At 45.1% G+C, this 19475-nt stretch overlaps 2 protein-coding genes across 3 annotated transcripts in view; both read right to left on the reverse strand.

Moving 5' to 3' along the window:
• Positions 1-2085, reverse strand: part of CLTC (clathrin heavy chain) — a 29663-nt gene extending 27578 nt beyond the window's left edge. The window contains exon 1 of one of the 2 annotated variants that reach the window (XM_084219317.1): positions 1894-2085. In XM_084219317.1, coding sequence (XP_084075443.1) covers positions 1894-1935 — 42 coding nt within the window. In that variant the 5' untranslated portion in view covers positions 1936-2085. The remainder of the gene's footprint in view (positions 1-1893) is intronic. The other variant, XM_084219318.1, reaches the window with a different exon arrangement.
• Positions 2086-2806: 721 nt separating this feature from the next.
• On the reverse strand, positions 2807-18407 carry DHX40 (DEAH-box helicase 40). Its single transcript, XM_084218951.1, has 17 exons — positions 18180-18407; positions 16878-17023; positions 15713-15832; positions 14406-14636; positions 14160-14226; positions 13526-13657; positions 13032-13131; positions 12664-12750; positions 11519-11701; positions 10474-10554; positions 9295-9452; positions 8589-8703; positions 8206-8314; positions 7816-7910; positions 7226-7295; positions 6676-6904; positions 2807-4252 (listed from the first exon to the last, which is right to left on the reverse strand). The coding sequence occupies exons 1-17, from the start codon at positions 18316-18318 to the stop codon at positions 4113-4115; spliced, it is 2202 nt and encodes a 733-aa protein (XP_084075077.1). The 5' UTR covers positions 18319-18407; the 3' UTR covers positions 2807-4112.
• Between the last annotated feature and the right edge of the window lie 1068 nt (positions 18408-19475).

The following is a 19475-nucleotide window of genomic DNA, read 5'->3' on the forward strand; positions in this document are numbered from 1 at the left end:
TGCAATATCAGTGTTTCTGCTCCCAAAATTACATCAGGAATTTCAGCTGAAAAGCAACTCCTAGAATTCAAATTCCTCTGATTTTTTTCCAATGAAATGAAAGGAGGAAGTTCAAAGGCAAGAGCCACGTGCACCCAGGCTCAGAGGGGTGCACACCCATCTGAGAAAGGATCAGCTCCTGTGTGCAGCTGTAAAAGATACTGGTTCAGCCAGTGCTCCACACTGAATAGGTACAGGCAGAGAAAAATGCAAATCCAACCCCAAATAAACAGATAAATCAGACTGGAGGCAGAGCAGTCCTGTTCCACTGTAGTGCTGGCCTGAAAGCTCCCAGCACTTCTGGCGTGAAGCAGATGAGTTTCATTATGTAACAGTACTCATGTCATTAGAGACCTGGCAGTGGGTCACATGCAAGGTTTGGGGCTTAAATAATGCACAAAGGTGCATTGCCACAATGCTTGATTGAGAGTTGGGCTGCCCAGAGGGATGGCTTTCACCTGAGTGCACAGAACCTCCTCAGCACCTTGGGCTGGGCTTTGCCACCACCAGGACAAGGCACTGCCTGGGAGGTGAAGCTCTGGCCAATTCCTGAGATTCTCCTGTCACTGCTGCTCACTACAGGGACACCTAAACTATGAATTCTGGCCTGCCTTTAAACTGATATTGGAGTAAAATCATTCAGTGCTCAGCTACACACCTGAACAACCACCAAAGCAGCATTTATTTGGACACTATGAACAGCTAGAGTCTTCAGCTAAGTATTCTGCAGTAGTTCTTTTAAGGAGGTGCCTAGAAATGAACTGCTTTCCATTTGAGTTAGGAAAAAAAGGCACTGGAAATCATGCATATCCATCACTGTGTTTGCCCACCACAACTCCAGTAAGCTGAACACAAACCAAACACAGACACTGGCACCCCATGCCACCAGAAGACCTTGACCTGGTGTGCCAACGTAGCTTTTATTAGACAAATTCTCCTTAAAAAAACCCACTCCTCAGCAGTGAAACCGAGCTCAGTAAGACCGTGGCTGGGAGCACTTCGCCCTTCAGACCTGTCAGATAGGAAGTGCCCATTGCACAACTGGATGAGCGCTTACAGACCCCTCCCTGCGCCGCAGCTGCACCCACGGGCAGGGAGGCACTCGCTGCTCCGGGAGGGAGCCCCGCACTCCCGCACCGCAGCCCACCCGGGACGTGCCGCCGGCGCCTCCAGGAAGTCACCCTAGAGAAATTCAATGCCATCACTCGGAAATGAACTATTAACGTGTGGTTCTGGTGCAACGAGAGCCAGAGCTGGGGCTGGGGAGAGGCCAGCGGACAGCGGAGCTGGCACCTGGGCACCTGCACTGCCACAGCTGCACTGCAGGCAGCCGCAGCAGCTCCCACATTTCGCTGCAATCCGTGCCTTTTCTTCCAGAAAATGACATTCCAAGCGGGAACACCGGCAGAACGGTTCAGCCTGTCCTTAGAACTACAGAGGCTTTAACACCATTCAAATAAATAACATTAAGCGGCACACGGACACAGCTCGGCCACCTGCCCAGCTCACCCCCCCCGTGCCGGGCCGGGATTTCCCCTTGGCGGCGCTCCGGCAAGCGCAGCGCCCGGCCCGCACCGCCCGGCCCGCCCGGGCACCGCGCCAGCCTCGCCCACCCCGCCGGGGCACGGCCCGCGGGCACCGGCAAGGGCGGGATGCCCGGCCCGGCCCCTCCCGGGAGGCGCCCTTCGGGCAGCGCTCCCCGAGCCGGACACCGGCATGGCGAGCAGCGCGCCGAGCGCGCCCGGCCGCCCTCAGGGAGGCACCGCGGGCAGGCCCGGCGCGGCTCCCCCGGCACGGTCCCCGGGCGGCTCCCCCGGCGGAGCGAGGCAGCGGCCCGCCCGCCCCCGCGCCCACCTGGAGATGCTCCTGGAAGCGGATGGGCAGGATCTGGGCCATGGTGGCGGCGGGGCGCTCCGGGCCGGGCCGGGCTCAGCGGTGCGGGCGGAGCGGGGCCGCGATGGCGGAGCGGGGCCGTGCGGAAGCTGCCCCCGCCGGCGGAAGGATACCGCCGCGGAAGGATACCCGCACCTGCCGCCGCCGGCCGGGACGCGCGGAGGGATCCCGGCGAGCGGCGCCAATGGGAGCGGCGGGTGTGATGCGCCGCCGGAAGGGACTATTTGGGGACGCATCACTCCCTCCCTCCCTTTCCCCGGCCTTTTTTTTTTTTGCCACATCATGCGACCGAGGGGCCGCGGCGTCACTTCCGGCCCGCGCGCGCGCGGTCACGTGGGGCAAGGCGGCGCGGCCGGGCAAGGTGACACCGGGGGGACACCGGGGGGACACCGGGGCAGCCCCTGGAACACCCCCCTTCCCCCAAGGGGTGTCCCTGTCACCGGCATGGAAGGGATGTCCCCTCCTTGGGGACACTGAGGGGACAGGGATGTCCCCGTCACCAGGATGCGATGGATCCCACTCCCGCCTGCCAGGGTGTCCCCTTGTCATCGGGATGTGATGGAGCCACATCCCTGGAGGTGACACCGAGGGGACAGGGGTGTCCCTATCACCGAGATCTAAAGGATCCCCCATCCCTGCGGTGTCCCTGTCCCCAAGGTCTCATGGATTCCTCTGTCCCCTCTGTCCCTGTCCCTCACCCCCCAGGCTGCTCTCCCAGACTCTTCCCAGGCCCCTGTTAATGAGTCCAGCACAGTAATGAAGCTCCACGTTTCCCTCTGTGTTTTATTAACTCACGCTTGAACTCCAGCACGTAAAACAGGTAAAAATTTAACTTTTTCCTGGATGATTGCAGCATCCAGAGCTGTGTGTGCTGTCACACTTGGCATGGCTGAAATTTTATTTTATTTAACAGCTCGCAGTTACTTCCCCAGATGATTTTTACTTTGTCTTAAAATTCCTCATCTCCAAACCTCTGAGAAGCTCTAGAACACAGTGAGGGAAAAAAAATCCCTCACTTCTTGCTATGAAGGAAAATGAAAAAATTTAAAAAAAAAAAAAAAAAGAGAGAGAAAAAAAATCTTTATTAGGATTTGCCAAGTGATTTATAGCCCCAAGGAACAGTGGGCATTCTGTGTACTCATTTCAGGCCCACTGGGTGGTGCAGATGGCATTTGACTCATGAGGGGCTGTGACACTGCAAATATAAATCAAATTAAACAGCAAAACTCAGAGCAGAGGATGAGTCAAGCCCAAGTGCTGCTGCTCCAAAGCAGAGCCTGGAAGAACAAAACCCTTTCCCATCAATCACAGCAAGAGGAACAATTACCAGACCCAGCAATTTCTTTATGAGCAATAATATTGTAATATTCCAAAAAGAAATCCTATGGTTTTGGAGGCTTTGGGATGCTGGGCAGTGCTGGAATGCTGGAGGTGAGGCAGAGGTGGAATGGAGAATGTTTTATTCAGGCTAAAGGAATAAAACACAATACAGCACTTGAACCAGTGCCCAGGGTGGCACAGAGCACACAGCTGAGGCAGGAAAAATCACAGCAAGTTCTTCCAATTATTTGGAAATTCTTACACAAACTCGAGCCCTGGAGCGTTTCAGGATTATTATGGTGATAAAACAGGATTTCTTTATTGAGAAGGAAACAAACTTCATGATGACAAAGCACCCCAGCTCCTTGCTCTTTCAGATGCTCAAGAAAAAACACTTTTATTTCCCTGTGTGTACCTGGTACAGCACAGCAAGGAATGCAGGTGGGAAATGTCCATTTGGATTTCATCCTGCTGCTCCCACCACTACAAAAGCCTTTCCTGAGCATGAATTCTGTATGACCATCAGACAGAATAAAATGGCTAAAAAAATTACAGTTCCACTCCTTACAAAAATAAACGCCAACCGGCCTTGAAGAAAAATTTCATTTATAAGAGCACTGAGAGCTCTTTAAGTCCAATAAATGCCAGAGAATTGGCACCACACTTGGTATCAGGGCTTCAGCCACAGCTGAGGCCATGAAATCGTTGCCACTGACCTGCAGCAACACAAAGCTTGGGAAGTTTTCCCTGCAGGATGCAGCAGAGGGAATTGTGTTTGTCCTCTTTGGCACTGAGCACAAGTTTCCCAGCTCTCCTGTCAGTCCTTGGGCATTCTGCACAAGCTGCCTCCCCCAGCAGGGTTACCCCATTTCCTTCTCAGAGCCACTCAGAGCCTGAGCTCTCTGCTGCTTCCTCTGCAGGTACCGAGCTCGGGCGTCCTGGATGGATTGCTCATCATTCCTCCTCTCCATCTTCCCTGCAGAGCTCTCTGTGCCTCCTTCTGGGGGGAGAGGAGAGAAAGAAATAAAAATAATCTCTCTGTGTCAAACCCACCCCCCTCCATTGTCTTTGTGTTCCCCCAGGTGAAGGAAGGAATGATGAACCTGGCTCCATGTGCTCAGAAGGCTGATTTATTATTTTATGATACTATATTATATTAAAGAAAACTATACTAAGCTATCCTAAAGAATACAGAAAGGATACTTACAGCAGGCTAAAAAGATAATAATGAAAACTCTTTCCAGAGTCCCAACACAGCTTGGCCCTGATTGGCCAAAGAGTGAAAACAACTCACATCAAACCCAATGGAACAATCCCCAAACACATCCCAAAGGAGCAGAGCACAGGAGAAGCAAATCAGGAAATTATTGTTTTCCTTTTTCTCTGAGGCTTCTCAGTTCCCCAGGAGAAAAATCCTGGGCGAAGGGATTTTTCAGAAAATATGAATGTAACACCCCCCAGCATTACAAGTTCTCCTATTTGTTAAATACAAAAAAAAACCCCAACAAAATCTCTTTTTTTTTTCCTCCCATGCAGCCATTTGAATGACTTCCAGAGGGGACAGACTGCACCACAGGAGGGAGAGAAAAAAATTCAAAATAAAATCACACCTTAACTCCCATGTCAATATTTGCAGCTGGGCTCATCTCATCCCTAAATCTTGCTTTTTATTATAGCAGAGAATATGCAGCCTGTGTTCTGCACACCCATTTCTTCTCTGAACTGCACATCCCAAACTCAGGTTTGGGTAGGACAGGACAGGAAAAAACATTGGGATAAACTATCTTTAAAAAATTTCCGGAGGCAGGAGGGAGGGAGAGGAAAACATGCAGATAAGGGAGTGAAAAAAGTCAATATTGCAGATCAGCCACCATCAGAAATGCACATTCCTCCACAGCACTGAGACCTTGGCACTGCTTCTCACAGAAGGGAAGAGAAGCAGAAAATATTTTCAGTCTAAAAGAAAACAATGAAAACAAAAAAATCAAAGGCTCTGAGATCTGTGAGTGAGGCACCTACTGCAGCCTGGTAAGAGAAGGAGCTTTAATCAGCATCCATTGTTAAAATATTTCTAATTATTATGTCTTGTCAGCTATTCACTCACCTATTTTCATGAAGGTGCCAGAAATACAACATCTGTAAGGTCAAAATTAAACTCCAGTTAATTGGGAATTGCCTGATGAAGTCATATTTCCTTCAGATAAACTGATGAGGCTCTTCTGCATTATTTATAACCAAATGAAATTGATGTTTAAAATGGTGAGTTTATACAATAATGCAGGGCAGCAAGAGATGCTGGCCTGGGCACAAGTCTGCATTTTTTCCTTTGTTGAGGAAATGGAAGAGAATCTGTATTTACTGTACAATAAATGGATGTTTTGGAAGGGTCAGCTCAGGAGTAAAGGGGCCCTTTGAATACTTGGCTGCTTTAGGAACCTGCTGACAGGAGAATCCCAGGAATGTCAAGCAGCCAGATCAGTTAGCAGGCACCAGGTTTAATTAACACTACTTACACACTGGCATTAAATTCATTGTCAGAATGAGACACTCGACAAAATGGGAGACTTTTTCTTCTCTGTCTATTGCTGGGTGAAGTTTTTGATATTTTTTTTCCCTTCCCTCTGCCCCACAGCTCTCAGAACCTCTCCCAAGGCATCATTATTTGGGCATCAGTGGCTAAATACCCTTCACAAACTTAAACAATCAGCCTCAAAATGCTTTTATTCAACTCTGCTCAAAGAAACCAAAAGGGGGGAGCGTGGCAAGAAGCAGCAAGCAAACACCACAACTCAACTGCTGGGATAGAAAATAAGGATTGCAGAGCTGTGAGGAGAATAAACCAACCACAACTACACCAAACAAATTACCACTTTCTAGCCCAGAATATGCCCTAATAAACACACAGGGGTCCAAAGCAATGACAAAAACTTCAGTGATATTTTTGCCCCATGTCTGGGAGAAATGATGAGGAGGACTCCATCTTATCAGAAGGCTAATTAATTACTTGATTATACTATATTATTCTATACTATATTACATTACATCTAAACTGAATCTGCCCAGATTCTAATGTAGAATCTGCCAAGATTCTACATCTAAACTCTACTGCACACCCCTGCAGAGAATCTCATGACTGTCAGCCCACAGTTCCGACACACACACCTGGATTCAACTGGTCAGTGAATCAAAACACTCACACCAGAATCATTATCAATTCTCTTCAGGTAAACAGCCTTCCACAATGCCTTCCACTTGTGAACAACACAGGAGCAGTAAATGAGATAAGAATTTTCTTTCTCTGAGGTTCAGAGAATGTGAAACCCAGGAATATTCTCGGGAAGAATCGTGCCTTGCTTTTCTCTGTGAAGAGAAACGCGGCGACAAAAAACCACACACACACAGAGGGATGAGCACTGTGCTTACCAAACTGCCTTTTCAGCTCCTCCCTCTGCTTCCACTTGGTTATTTCCTCCTCAGTCACCTCTTCCCTGGCCACACTGCTCAGCTCATAGGCATCCACCTGGTGCAGCCTGGGCAGCAGGTCCCTGAGCCACTCGTAGCGCACGGGGCACACGGTGCGCACGTAGATCTTGGAGGTGACGGCCACGTCGTGGAAGATGATCCACTCCAGCAGGGTCTCCTGGTTGTAGAGCTGAAAAATTCAAAGGTTGGCTCACAGCTGGTTTGGTTTTCAGAGCCTCACCTGCAGCAGAATGTCAGTGGTTGAGATGTGAGGGGGTGTTATCAGGTTTTAGGTTTCCAGGTTTCAGAATTGATCAAAGAGCCAGAGGGGAAGTCCAGCCTGTGTCATTCCCACCTCATAACCCAAACCCTGACCAAGCCTGAGGAACTGAGGCTCTTAAATGAACACTGCAGCAGAGCCCAAAGCAAGCACCAGGGAGAGTTTAAGGACCTGCCCCTTATTCCTTCTGGAGATGCTTTTCTGGTTTATCAGCAGGCTTTGGGAACTCACTGTGGATGAAGGGTGGATGTAGACTATGCTGCCGTGCCCATCCATGGTGCAGAATGTCCTGGCTGCAGATCTGAAAAAAAGAAATAAAAAACAACAACAAAACAAAACACACATTACTGTGATTATACAGCAACACTGAACTAAACAAGTCAGCAGCAGCACAGAAAAAAGTTCTCAAATATCTACCTAGAGGAAGGTGCTTCAGAGCTAAACTGTAAAAAAACCATTTAAAGATTGAAATACAATAGATCTCATTTACCACAGCAGCCCTGCAGGTGTAACACCACAATAACAACAGGGTTTGGCAGTGAAGCCTTTGAAAGCTGTGATAACTGGAGACTTCCAAGCCCTTCAGCTGAATATGTGGAACCACTCTCAGCTGGAAAGTTCATTTCAGACAGAAAAATGACATTCCTGGGAAGTTCTCCTTGGAATGGTGAAGACAGTCAAAAGCAGAAGTTCCAGCCCCTTGCAGAAACATCTCCTTCACCTGCAGTTTCTACTTTGCTGCTTTTACCAACATAAAACCACACTTTAAAGTAATTTGCATAATTTCTTTTCCATTCAGTTCTCCAAATTTCATTCCTTACCTTCTAGCAACGTTAACGAAGTATCCTGCACACAGGCATCTTCTCAGTATTTCAGTTCTGGAGCCTTCAAATGTCTCTTTAGGGAAGTCTGGCAGCTGGGAAAACAAAAAGCAACATGAATTAGGATCTTCCTTCATGAAAAAGCAGTTTAACCCCCTCCATCCCATGGATTTTAAACCCTGGACAGAAACCATGGGGAAAGGAGAAAAACTCTCCTTGCCCATTACCAACATTGTACCTGAGTCACACAAGCAAGATAAAATAATATTTAAGTGGTTTATTTTCTACTGGAAGAAGGCAGCAGCCACCTGGCAAAGGGTCAGCACCCACTACATCTCTTAAATATAAGTTTATACAGCTCAAACATGCCCAGATTTTATTTTTTTTTACCTGTTTCAGTTTAGTGGTTATTTCCCGCAGCTGCCTTTCCACACTAAAAGCAGATTTCACAGCCCTCCAATGGATCCAGTATTTCTGGCACCAGGCTGAAGGAGACTTGCTGAGAACAGGAATATTTGAATTATAAAGAAGCCCTTTGTCAGCTGCTTGCAAAGAAACTTGCCTCTATTTTATTGTTATGGTCAAACAAAGGCAGCAACCTACACAGGCAGATATTTTGTGGGGTTAAATAAAAAGTGTCTGGATGGAAATTACAGATCACAAGGAATAAATCTGAAATTAGGAACGAGCACAAAGATGTGTAACTGCAGCACATCTAAAACTGGGAGTTATGAGCAATGCCAAACCACTTAGTGTAAGGGAGAATTTCATACCTTGCTTTGCACTGTTCAAAAATATTTAAGAGGGTTGCAAAGTCATTGCATCCTCCCACTTGAGAGGCAAGTTCCTGGTGTTGAAGCTCAGCCTCCTTTTGCTTCTGAGGATCACCTGAGGAATAAGTTATATCTCACTTAAAGTCATTTTTATTTATCACTACCTAATTTTCTGTTTGTTTTTGGCAGCTTTGGCTCTCTATTCCTTATTTTTAGTTTGTCTCTCCTTCTACAGCAGCATTTACAGTTGTTCCTCCTTCCACTACTGCTGAACAAGAGCACATAGATGCTATTACATCTATGATTAATCTCATTAGTCAGCACCAGGGATGAAGAATTCCAGTCTCTAAGCAAGTATTTCTCACTCACGATCCATCCAGAGGCTGACATGGAAAGATAAAGGAATAAACAAACAGCTCACAGGGATCAAGAGAGGAAAAACAAGACAGTTGAACCCACCCCACCACAGCACCCTCTAATCTACTGAGCTCAGCTTTTCCTCTTGCCACAGTCATGGAGATCTTAAAATAAAGATAAAACCAGTGGATCTGTGAGTTTAGTGGGAATTCACCTTCATCAAATGGGGCAAAAGCAACATTTCCAAAGTGCTCTCTCAGGTTTTAAACTCCCAAAGGATTTTTCTCCTCCAGCATAACCCATTCCCCTTGGGAGAGGGAGGCAGGAAGCAGAGGAAAGGAGCTCCCACCTGGTCGGATGAAGACGTTTTCCACAGATAGCATGGCTGCAATGGGGAGCAGCAGATCCTCACAGCCCAGGGAAGCAGCTTTTATCACAGCACAGGACAGGTTGGGAGGGAGGGGAAACTGCACCAGGAATTCTCCCAGTCTTGTCACATGGCCTCTCCTGATAGGAGAAAAAAAAAAATTTAAATATATAGATATAGATATAGATATATAGATATATATATTATATATATCCGATATATCATATATAAATCATATATATAAAATCCTATCTTAAAATAATATATATAGATAAAAATCATATATATAAAAATTAAAATTGTATATATATAATAGTATATATTAAAAATAATATATAGATATTATATATATTATCTATATAATATTTATATAGATTTACTGGAAATATATATATAATATTAGATATTTTATATATTTACATGGAAAAGTTATATATATTTATATATTATATATATTTTAATATATTTTCTATATTTTATTATGCATCTTACTATATATCTTATTATATGTACAGGACATATATATTTATGCATTATTATGTATATATTTATATATATTTACAGGGGAAAATATCTATTTTATATATTATATATATTTAAATATACTTTCTATATCTCTTTCTATGATCTCTGTTTTATATCTACAGATCCAATGCAATGCTGTGTAAATGTGAATTGTGTAAGAAGCACTTCCCTCTGGACTGTGAGTGCCCATACAGGTGCTGGGGACATGGAGAAGTGTCCTCAGCTATAAAATAATCCCCAATTCTCCAATTTGCTTGTGTCTGCTCCATGGCAGCTTTGGCTGGGCTTTTTTTCATTATTTACAAGAAGAATTCCTGGAAGTTTAGGATAAGATCTCGCTTCCTGCCTTGAGCTCTTGGATGGACCTCCCAGGCAGAGCCTGAGCTCCTGAGCCACAACAGCCTGGGATCAGAGCTGAGGTCACTGAGGAGCTCCAGGACAACCTGATTTTTATCTCCCAAACCCAAACTCTGCTCCATCCCTGGTTTGGTAGACAGTCTATTAAACCCCAGTAAACTTCCTAGAGGTTAAATAAGGAAACACATTCTGCTGCTGAGGAGTGTCCTTTATTCCACACAAAACACCAATTTAAGCCTTAGATTTGAAATTCTTGCAGTGAAAGCCTTTGGTTTTTACCTGTCAATAGCACTGCACTGGTAAAGTTCCTTCAGAGCTTCCAGAATGTGTCTTTCCTCAGGGGGATCCAAATAGGGAAACCTAGGGTTAAAAATGAAGTAGATTTGTTATTTTCATATTTATAACAATAATTTTAAAATATTTCAATATTTAAAATTTTATTTTAATTTATTTATTATTTCTTAAATTTTAAATTTATTTTATTTGAAATTTAAAAATATTTATGAAAATCATTTTTAAACCTCCCCAATGCAAGTCTTCTAACCAAGGTTAGATAATCATAATAATCATCTTCTGTGTGTTCCTGTACAACCTCCAGCTGAGGAATTTCTGATGACAAATCCCAGCATGGCACCCACTAAACTGCATTTTCTACTCTTGTATGGTCTTAGAACTAAAAAATTCCAGAGAGATTACACTTTTTGGGTATAAAATGCAGTGTTTTAAGGATTTAAAGTATTTAAATGTGTAAAAACCAGTATTTTAAGGATTTTAAGTATTCAAAGGTGAAAAAACCAGTATTTTAAGAATTTTAAGTATTTAAAGGTATAAAAAGCAGAATCTTAAGGACTTTAAGACTTTAAAAGAACACTAAAAACCAGTATCTTAAGGATGTTAAGTATTTAAAGGTCTAAACCCCAGTATTTTAAGGATTTTAAGTATTCAAAGGTGCAAAAACCAGTATTTTAAGTATTTAAATGTGTAAAAAACAGTATCTTAAGGATTTTAAGTATTTAAAAGACTTTAAATAATTATTTTAAGGATGTTAAGCATTTAAATATATAAAAAAATGGGATTTTAAGGATTGTAAGTATTTAAAGATATAAAAAACAGGATTTTATGTATTTAAAGGAATGCTACAAACAAACACATTTAATTTGGGAGAGATGGGAGTTTTGGCAGAGCCTGAACCTGGAGCTTGGGATCCAGGCTGGAATGGCAGAGGAGAGCAGCAGCAAAGCTGATTGAAGTGTCCCACTTGGCTGGGGCCCTAATCCTGCCCCTGTCCCTCCAGCCCAGGATAATCCCCCTGCAGGGAGCTCACCTGATGACATCATGCACGGAAAGGCATTTCAAGGTGAGGATCACAGATGTCAGGCTGGTCCTCCTGATCTCTGGCACGGTGTGCTGGGGCATGCACTGCTCCCAGAACTCCCTGCTGTACAGTCCAAAACTCTTCCCTGCACACGTCCGGCCGGCGCGCCCGGCTCGCTGCTTGGCTTCACTCCTGCCCCCCAAAAAAACAACATTCAAACCCTTCATCCCTTCTGGTACCACCCAAACAATCACAAAATGTCTCTCTTTACAGGTGGAAGAGGAATTCCTGCACTGAAAAATCCAGCTGGGCAAGAAATAAAGAAGAATTTCTGTGCAATTTTTGGACACTGTCATGTTTGGCCAGCACTGCTCAGACCTCAGTCAATGCCAATTCCTCCTGAATATCTGTGACTTTTAGCAAGTTGTATATCCTGAACCACTTTTCACTTGGTTTTAAATTGGTTAGGTGTGCTGGGGCATGCACTGCTCCCAGAACTCCCTGCTGTACAATCCAAAGCTTTTCCCTAACAACGTCCGGCCGGCGCGCCCGGCTCGCTGCTTGGCTTCACTCCTGCCCCCAAAAAAACCAACATTCAAACCTCTCATCCCTTCTGGTACCACCCAAACAATCACAAAATGTCTCTCTTTACAGGTGGAAGAGGAATTCCTGCACTGAAAAATCCAGCTGAAAAATCCAGCTGTGCAAGAAATAAAGAAGAATTTCGGTGCAATTTTTGGACACTGTCATATTTGGCCAGCACTGCTCAGATCTCAAACGATGCCAATTCCTCCTGAATATCTGTGACTTTTAGGAAGCTGTATATCCTGAACTGCTTTTTACTTGGTTTTAAATTGGTTAATTAAAACCAATTAAAGTTGTTTTTAAACATTAAAATGGTTTTTAAACCTTAAAATGTTTTTAAGTCTTAAAGTGGTTTCAAACCATAAAGTGGTTTTTATGCCCTTAAGTGATTTTAAACCTTACAATGGTTTTTAAATCTTAAAGCGGTTTTTAAAACTTTAAGTGGCTTTAAATCATGGGGCTTTGAAGTTGCTGCCTATCTTCTTATTTATTTTTTTAAAAGAACAACCAACAGAGAGCATTATTGCCAGAGCAGCTCCCAGAAACAGCAAGTGACATTTTTAGCTTACTTTGAGATGGGAACCACCTCCAGGATGTCCAAACCAACTCTGGGATTATGGTTCAACTGCTTCACAAAGCCACTGTCCACCACATATCTGAGAAAAACAATCCAGAGAGGTAAAAAACAGAAGGCTCAGCAGGGAACTGACACATGGATTTAATTGAAAAACCACATTTATTCTACCTAGATCCTGATTATTTAGAAGATTTGATTTCAAAATAGATTCAAAAATATTGGTGACCTCTAAGACTATAATAATATCAATGGTTTTCTTACTACACACTTGAAAAAAAAGGCAATAGTAGTGGAAAAAAATGTGTTTTTTCTGAATTATTCCCTCTGTTACAGCTTTTTATGAGGGACAGAAATCAATACCTGACTCCTTCAATGGTCAGAGATGTTGCAGCAATGTTCGTGGAGACCACACATTTTCTGATGCCTCTGGGAGCTGGCAAAAATATCCTTTTCTGTTGATCTAAAATGACAGAAAATGAGGTAAAATAAAATGACAAAAATAAAATAAAATAAAGAAATATAAAACAAAGCAACACAAAATAAAGCAAAATAAAAAATGAATAAAGTAAAGTAGAATGTGAAGTCATCTGGACTTTCAGTTTCTCAATATCCCCTTCCTAACTGAGGATCCTGAAGTCATACCCAGACCTGGATTTGGATTTTGACTGGAGGCTCCAGTGCAAGCAGAGAAGGCTCAAGTTTGATTCGGTTTATGATCACCATAATAAAACCCCACCCCAAAGGGGTTCATTAACACCCTTTTCCCAACCCAAACAGACAAGCTGATGAGGATGATGTTTATAACAAGCCCTGCAGCTCAGACTGCTGTGCTGAAGTGAGATTTTGGCTCTGACCTGTGGACATGGAGCCATAGAGGGGCAGGATGAGGAGCCCCTCCACAGCGCGGTCGTGCACCTCGTACCGGTAATCGATGGACTCTGCTCTCTTGAAAAGCAAATCACAAGCTCTTTCTATCTCATTCTGCCCTAAAAGACACACAAGAGCATTTCAGTCACCTCATTAGCTACAACTCAGCCTTCCTGGTTTGCAATACCTTCAAAAAAAGGTTGTTTTGTCAATATGCAATAAGCCAACATCATTAAAACGAGGAATTTATGAGAGAAGGTTTGGGAGGTGACACCCAGCCTTTCCACAGGGCCTCCCACCAAGGATTTCCTTTAAAAGATTAGATACCTTTTTATTAGATATTAATATTAGATATGGGCCTGGCCCATGCATTGATGTAGGATTATACAGTTAAAATAATTCTTCCTCCCTGAATTAACAACAAACTAAACCATGCAGACAACACAGAGTCAATCTGGCTATTCCTAAAACATTCTGAAAACCACCATTGCACAGCACTTTGTGACTCAACCTGCACCTTTCCCTTCCCATTGCTCTGGGAGAAACCAGACAGGCTCTGGAAGCTTTCCTGCATTGCTGGCAGTGCCATGATTTACCTGGAGTATTCAGGAAAATTCTCACCTGTGAGGAAAACCAGGATGTCACCTTCTGGTTCATTTAAGTGAACATCCAGGGCGACCTTCACAGCCTGGAACAAACAACAAACAGGCCAAAATCAGTTGAAATCCCATTTAATTCTTGCTAGGACTCACCATCCCAAGCAATCCTCCCCTATTTCCTGCAGAGATGCTGAGAACACAACACAGCAGCTCATTCCTGTGGTCTCCCCCAGGTGAAAATCACCCCAAAACCAGAGAGAAAACAAACCTCTGTGACATAGGCAGAGCTGCCCACATCCCTGGGGCTCAGCAGGTTGCAGAATATCTCCTTGACAGGGTAACTTCTCCCTGGAATGTTCAGCACTGAGCAGTGCCCAAAGAACTCTGAAAGCTTTTCCACCTCCAGGGTGGCTGACATCACCACCACCTTCATGTCTGTCCTCCTGCCTGCTGGCTTCTCCTGCAGGAACAGCTTCTTCAGCAAACCAAATAAAATATCCTAGCAGAAAAACAGAAACAGCTGATGTTAATACCCTGGTTTTGTTAGAAGAGCCTGACAAATTTTGAATTCTGATGATTTTATCCCATTGATACAGTAAAAATCACATATTACAGTCCTAAGCACTCTGAAGAAAACACACATTTGCCCTGGACATTTTGGTTTCTAGAGTTTCATGAATTTTCTACCAGCTCTCCTCAAAGCACCAGTGTAACTCAAAACCTCTTTGTTTTTCATTTTCATACTCTCTTGGTCAAGTCATTTGTGAGAAGCTACCTCAGACCCATTTTTCATCCCATTTTCCAGCCTGTGTCCCCTCACTGTGTGCGCACCCTTCCTTGGTTTGATTTATTGCTACGACCTCAGCAAGTTTATTTTACTCTGTGCTGCTCTGAATTACAAATCTGCTCCTTCCACCACTTCAGCTCAGTTATTTGCAATTCCCTCAGAAGCCTGAGGGCCAACTGGGATTCAGGAGATCATTTTCCCTTTTTCCAGCTGGACAAGGAGATTGTTTGCTGGAGCAGGAGGTTGTCTGACACACAGCACAATCTCCTGAGGTCTCAGTGACCTGAATGTCCCTTTGCTGGCCACAGAAGGGGCAGGGTGACCTCTGAAAGTTTTTGAGACTCAGGTCTAGATGTTTCCATGGATCCAACAGCCATAATCTCTTTGAACAGTCACATACACGCCCTAAAAAACATTGGGCCTTAGGGCAAGAGAGGTGTTTTGGCTTTTATTTGTGTATTTTGTGTTGGTCTATTTTTTAAATTAGTATTCTAGAAAGTCTGTGCTCTGGCTTCAAACTCCTGGAAATTTTGGGAGATTATTCAACAGCCAGCAAAGTTTTAATTGCATTTAAATGCGACAGCTACAAAAACTTCAACACTATTAGAGGTTACATCTTATTTTCAATTTGTGCTGCATGGATTGAACAAAGCAGCAAAAGGACAAAGCACATCCATGGAAAGTCAATCAAAACCCCTGGGGATCACGCTGAAGCGAAAGGAAGGGATAAACAGAGCACAGAAAAGGAGAAACAGTGACCCAAAAAGCAGCTCTGAGGTGACACTCACAGTGCTGAGGCTCCGCTCGTGGGCTTCATCCAGAATGATGACACTGTACTTGCTGAGGAGGGGGTCAGCCAGGATGTGCCTCAGCAGGCACCCATCAGTCATGTACCTGATGGCAGTGTCCTGCAAGGATCAACCACACAGTCACCTGCCAGCCTGGCTCTTCATTTCAAAGCAAACACTTCTACACATTTGTCCAGGACACCACAAGGATTTTCCTTAAAAGATCCCTAAGGGCCTGGCCCATGCATTTTACAGCTAAAACAATTCTCATTGTGCTCATGCACAGCAGCACAGGGGTGCTTGGCAACATCTCAGCTGCAAGGTGCCCAAAAACCTCCCTCAAATGAGTCAATGCTTGCTTATTTCAAATACAATCCCTGCTTGTGAGCCTTCAAACACAATTCACAGAGCTCCATTATTAAGCTTAAAACTTCCTAATATCTCGCTAGATAAACTTTTCTGCAGCTTAGGGAATTATTCTAGACAAGTGTTAATACACAGACCATTGTTCTGTTTGTCTTTGCTTTTCTACATTTTACATAATTTTTCTGCTGACTTATCTCATGGCTTAGCTCTAATCATAGTCATGCTGTCTCTGAGGCCTGCCTTTTGCAGCTTTCTGATTTTATGTATTCCCACAAGAGGATACAAACAGGTGGGACAGCCCCCAGCCCCCTGGGTGACCCTGGAACACCCCCAGGGCACCACAAGGATTTTCCTTAAAAGACATTTAAGGGCCTGACCCATGCATTGATGCAGGACTTTACAGCCAAAATAATTCTCATTGTGCTCATGCACAGCAGCACAGGGGTGCTTGGCAATGTTTCACCTGCAAAGTGCCAAAAACCTCCCTCAAATGAGCCAGGGGACACAGACAGGTGGGACAGCCCCCAGGGCACCACAAGGATTTTCCTTAAAAGATCCCTAAGGGCCTGACCCATGCATTGATGCAGGACTTTACAGCCAAAATAATTCTCATTTTTTGTGCTCATGCACAGCAGCACAGGGGTGCTTGGCAACGTTTCACCAGCAAAGTGCCAAAAACCTCCCTCAAATGAGCCAGGGGACACAGACAGGTGGGACAGCCCCTTCCCAAAGCTCTGGGACAGCCCCCAGCCCCCTGGGTGACCCTGGCACACCCCCAGGGCAGCCCCCAGGCTCCCACCTCGCAGGTGCAGTCGTCGAAGCGGACCTGGTAGCCCACGAGAGTCCCCAGGGCACAGCCCATCTCCTCGGCCACCCTCTGTGCCACCGACAGGGTGGCCACACGCCGGGGCTGGGTGACACCGATGGCACCGTGCTTGGCCAGGCCTGGGGGGACACAGAAGGGCTCGAGTTGGAAGGGTGGAAAGCGCCAATCGCTTGGGTTTTAAAATTTTTCAAAGTTTAATGGTAATAAAATGGTTATAAAAATAGTAATATAATTAGAGTATTAATGATTTGGACAATTTGGATTAGGACAATATGAGACAATAGAAACGAAGAGTTACAGACAGTCCAGGAACCTCTTTCTGGGCAGCATAAACCCAAAAAAGGACCCATGTTAACAGAGGATTAACCCTTAAACACAACAGCCTGTTTCATATTCATACACCTCATCCATGATGCATAAATTCCATTCAAACACAGGATTCTGTCTGAGCAGTGTCAGCTTCTTCCTCTGAAACCTGACGGCATCTTCAAGCCTGAGCAAGGCAGGAAGAAGTTTGATTCTCCTGATGATGGGGCAATAAATTCTCTTTCTCTGAAAGATTCAGGTGTCCTGTGGCTGCTATCTTGCTGTGAGTCCTTTCTTTAAAAAAGTATCTTACATAATTTCTATTTTAATGTTTTGTTATAACCTAAAACTATACTTAGCATACTACTTAAGAGAATTAATACAGCATTACTTACTAACACAACACATATAATATTTATTTTAATATTTGCAAAAAGCCAATCATAAAATACACATTTTTCACAGAAGGGACATTAAAGATCATCTCAGTCCACCCCGTTTTGGGACACCTTCCACTATCCCAGATTGCTGCAAGTCTCCAGCCTTGGATGCTCTCAGGGATGGGGCATACTGTGCCAGGCCCTCCCATCCTCGCAGGGAGCAATTCCTCCCCAGTATCCCACCTGACCCTGCTCTCTGGCAATGGGAAGCCATTCCCTGTCACTCCAGACTCCTTCAGGTACTGGGAGGGGGCTCTGAGACCACTCCTGGAGCCTTCTCCAGCCTGAACACCCCCAGTGATTGTGGGACACGGGGTTGTGCTGCTCCAGGTCACTTTATAACACGTACCTACATAACGTACACATGGCCAAAGTTTGGGTTTTATTTTATTTAAAAGCTTTAACCAAGCTACCTCCTCTCACCACATCCCAGCCCGAAGCTGCGTCACCCGCGAGGGGACAGGGGGACAACCAGATGAGTTTACCGCAGCCCGCGGAGCGGGGCGGGGTGTGGGGGGGGTTCCGTTACCTGCCTCGTAGAGGTACTTGGGCAGCTGCGTGCTTTTGCCGCTGCCCGTCTCGCCGGTGACGATGAGGAAGGGCCGCTCCCGCACGGCCTCCACCAGCTCTCGGCGGGAGCGGCGGATGGGCAGGGCGGGGCCGTCCATGGCGGCTCCCGGGCCTCACCTGGGCCTCACCTGCCTCACCTGAGGCCCCGCCCACGCGCGCACCCGGCGGGAACCCCGCGCGCGCCCCCCGCGCCCCGCCGGCGGCGCGCGCCTCGCGCATGCGCGCCACGCCCCCACAACTCCCCGCTTCCTCGTTAAGCCACGCCCACACACCGCTTCCCGCCTCTTCCTTAGGCCACGCCCCCCGGGCTCTCCCCTCAGGCCCTCAGGGCGCCTCAGGGTCGCGGGATTGCCCGAAAAAGTGACAAAAATCGGCAAATTACAAAGTGCGGAGGGTTGGAAGGACCTCGAAATCAACGAGCGGGGAGAACTCCCGCCTGACCAGGCTGCTCGGATTTATTTCGTGATAAAACTTGAGCCTTGAGTCCACACGTAAATGTCCTGAGGGAACGACCCTGATTAGGAAAAACACGTTCTGAAATCTAAGGGACAAGAAACCATCGCGAATTCTGTTATAAATCAGAGTAATTCTCTCTTTCCATAGGTCAGCTGAGTGTCATATTGTGTTGCATTAAAGTAATACTCTCTTTCCATAGGTCAGCTAAATGTCATACTGTGTTATATTAAGCTGTTTCACAATACTGGACAAAACACAATTGTACACATATAGAAAATAGTAAAATATTGATAAACAAACCTGCTGCACCAAAACTTATTCCTTGAGAGAAAAAAAAGTTGTTTATGTTTGATCTTTTTATACTTTCAAGCCTAATAAATGAGATTCAATCTCTGAAACAGAGAGCAGCCGACAAGCTCTAAGTGATGCGTTAGAAAAAACAAATTACTTGTTAGAATTTTAAAAGTTTAGGCTTGGACATACTTCAGTGATCCTAGGGGCAGCTTAACAAAGCTATGGAGAAAGAAAAGGATACACCCTTGGTAGTGGGCACAAAGAATGCAGAATTTAGGGGACATCTGGCAGAACTGCCAAGATGTGGAAGAAAAAGAAACTGATAAACCCAACTCCAAGTGGGTAAAAGGTAATAATTCTGGTAATTCTGGTGACCACCGACCCAAGAAACCCACTGACCCCAAAGAGAAAGACTCAGCCCGGCACTAATTAGCATCAGAAGCAAATCATTAACTGGTAGAAGATAGAATACTAATTAACAAGCGGACTATGAACACGGATTCCT

Source organism: Fringilla coelebs, assembly GCF_963513975.1.
Source record: "Fringilla coelebs genome assembly, chromosome: 20".
Taxonomy (NCBI): domain Eukaryota; kingdom Metazoa; phylum Chordata; class Aves; order Passeriformes; family Fringillidae; genus Fringilla; species Fringilla coelebs.

Coding starts and splice junctions, on each gene's coding strand:
- DHX40 (XM_084218951.1), bottom strand. CDS start 18,318: ATGGACGGCCCCGCCCTGCCCATCCGCCGCTCCCGCCGAGAGCTGGTG. Junction 15,833..16,877: donor TCGACGACTGCACCTGCGAG/GTGGGAGCCTGG, acceptor TGATCCTTGCAG/GACACTGCCATCAGGTACAT. Junction 13,132..13,525: donor CTATGGCTCCATGTCCACAG/GTCAGAGCCAAA, acceptor CTGTCATTTTAG/ATCAACAGAAAAGGATATTT.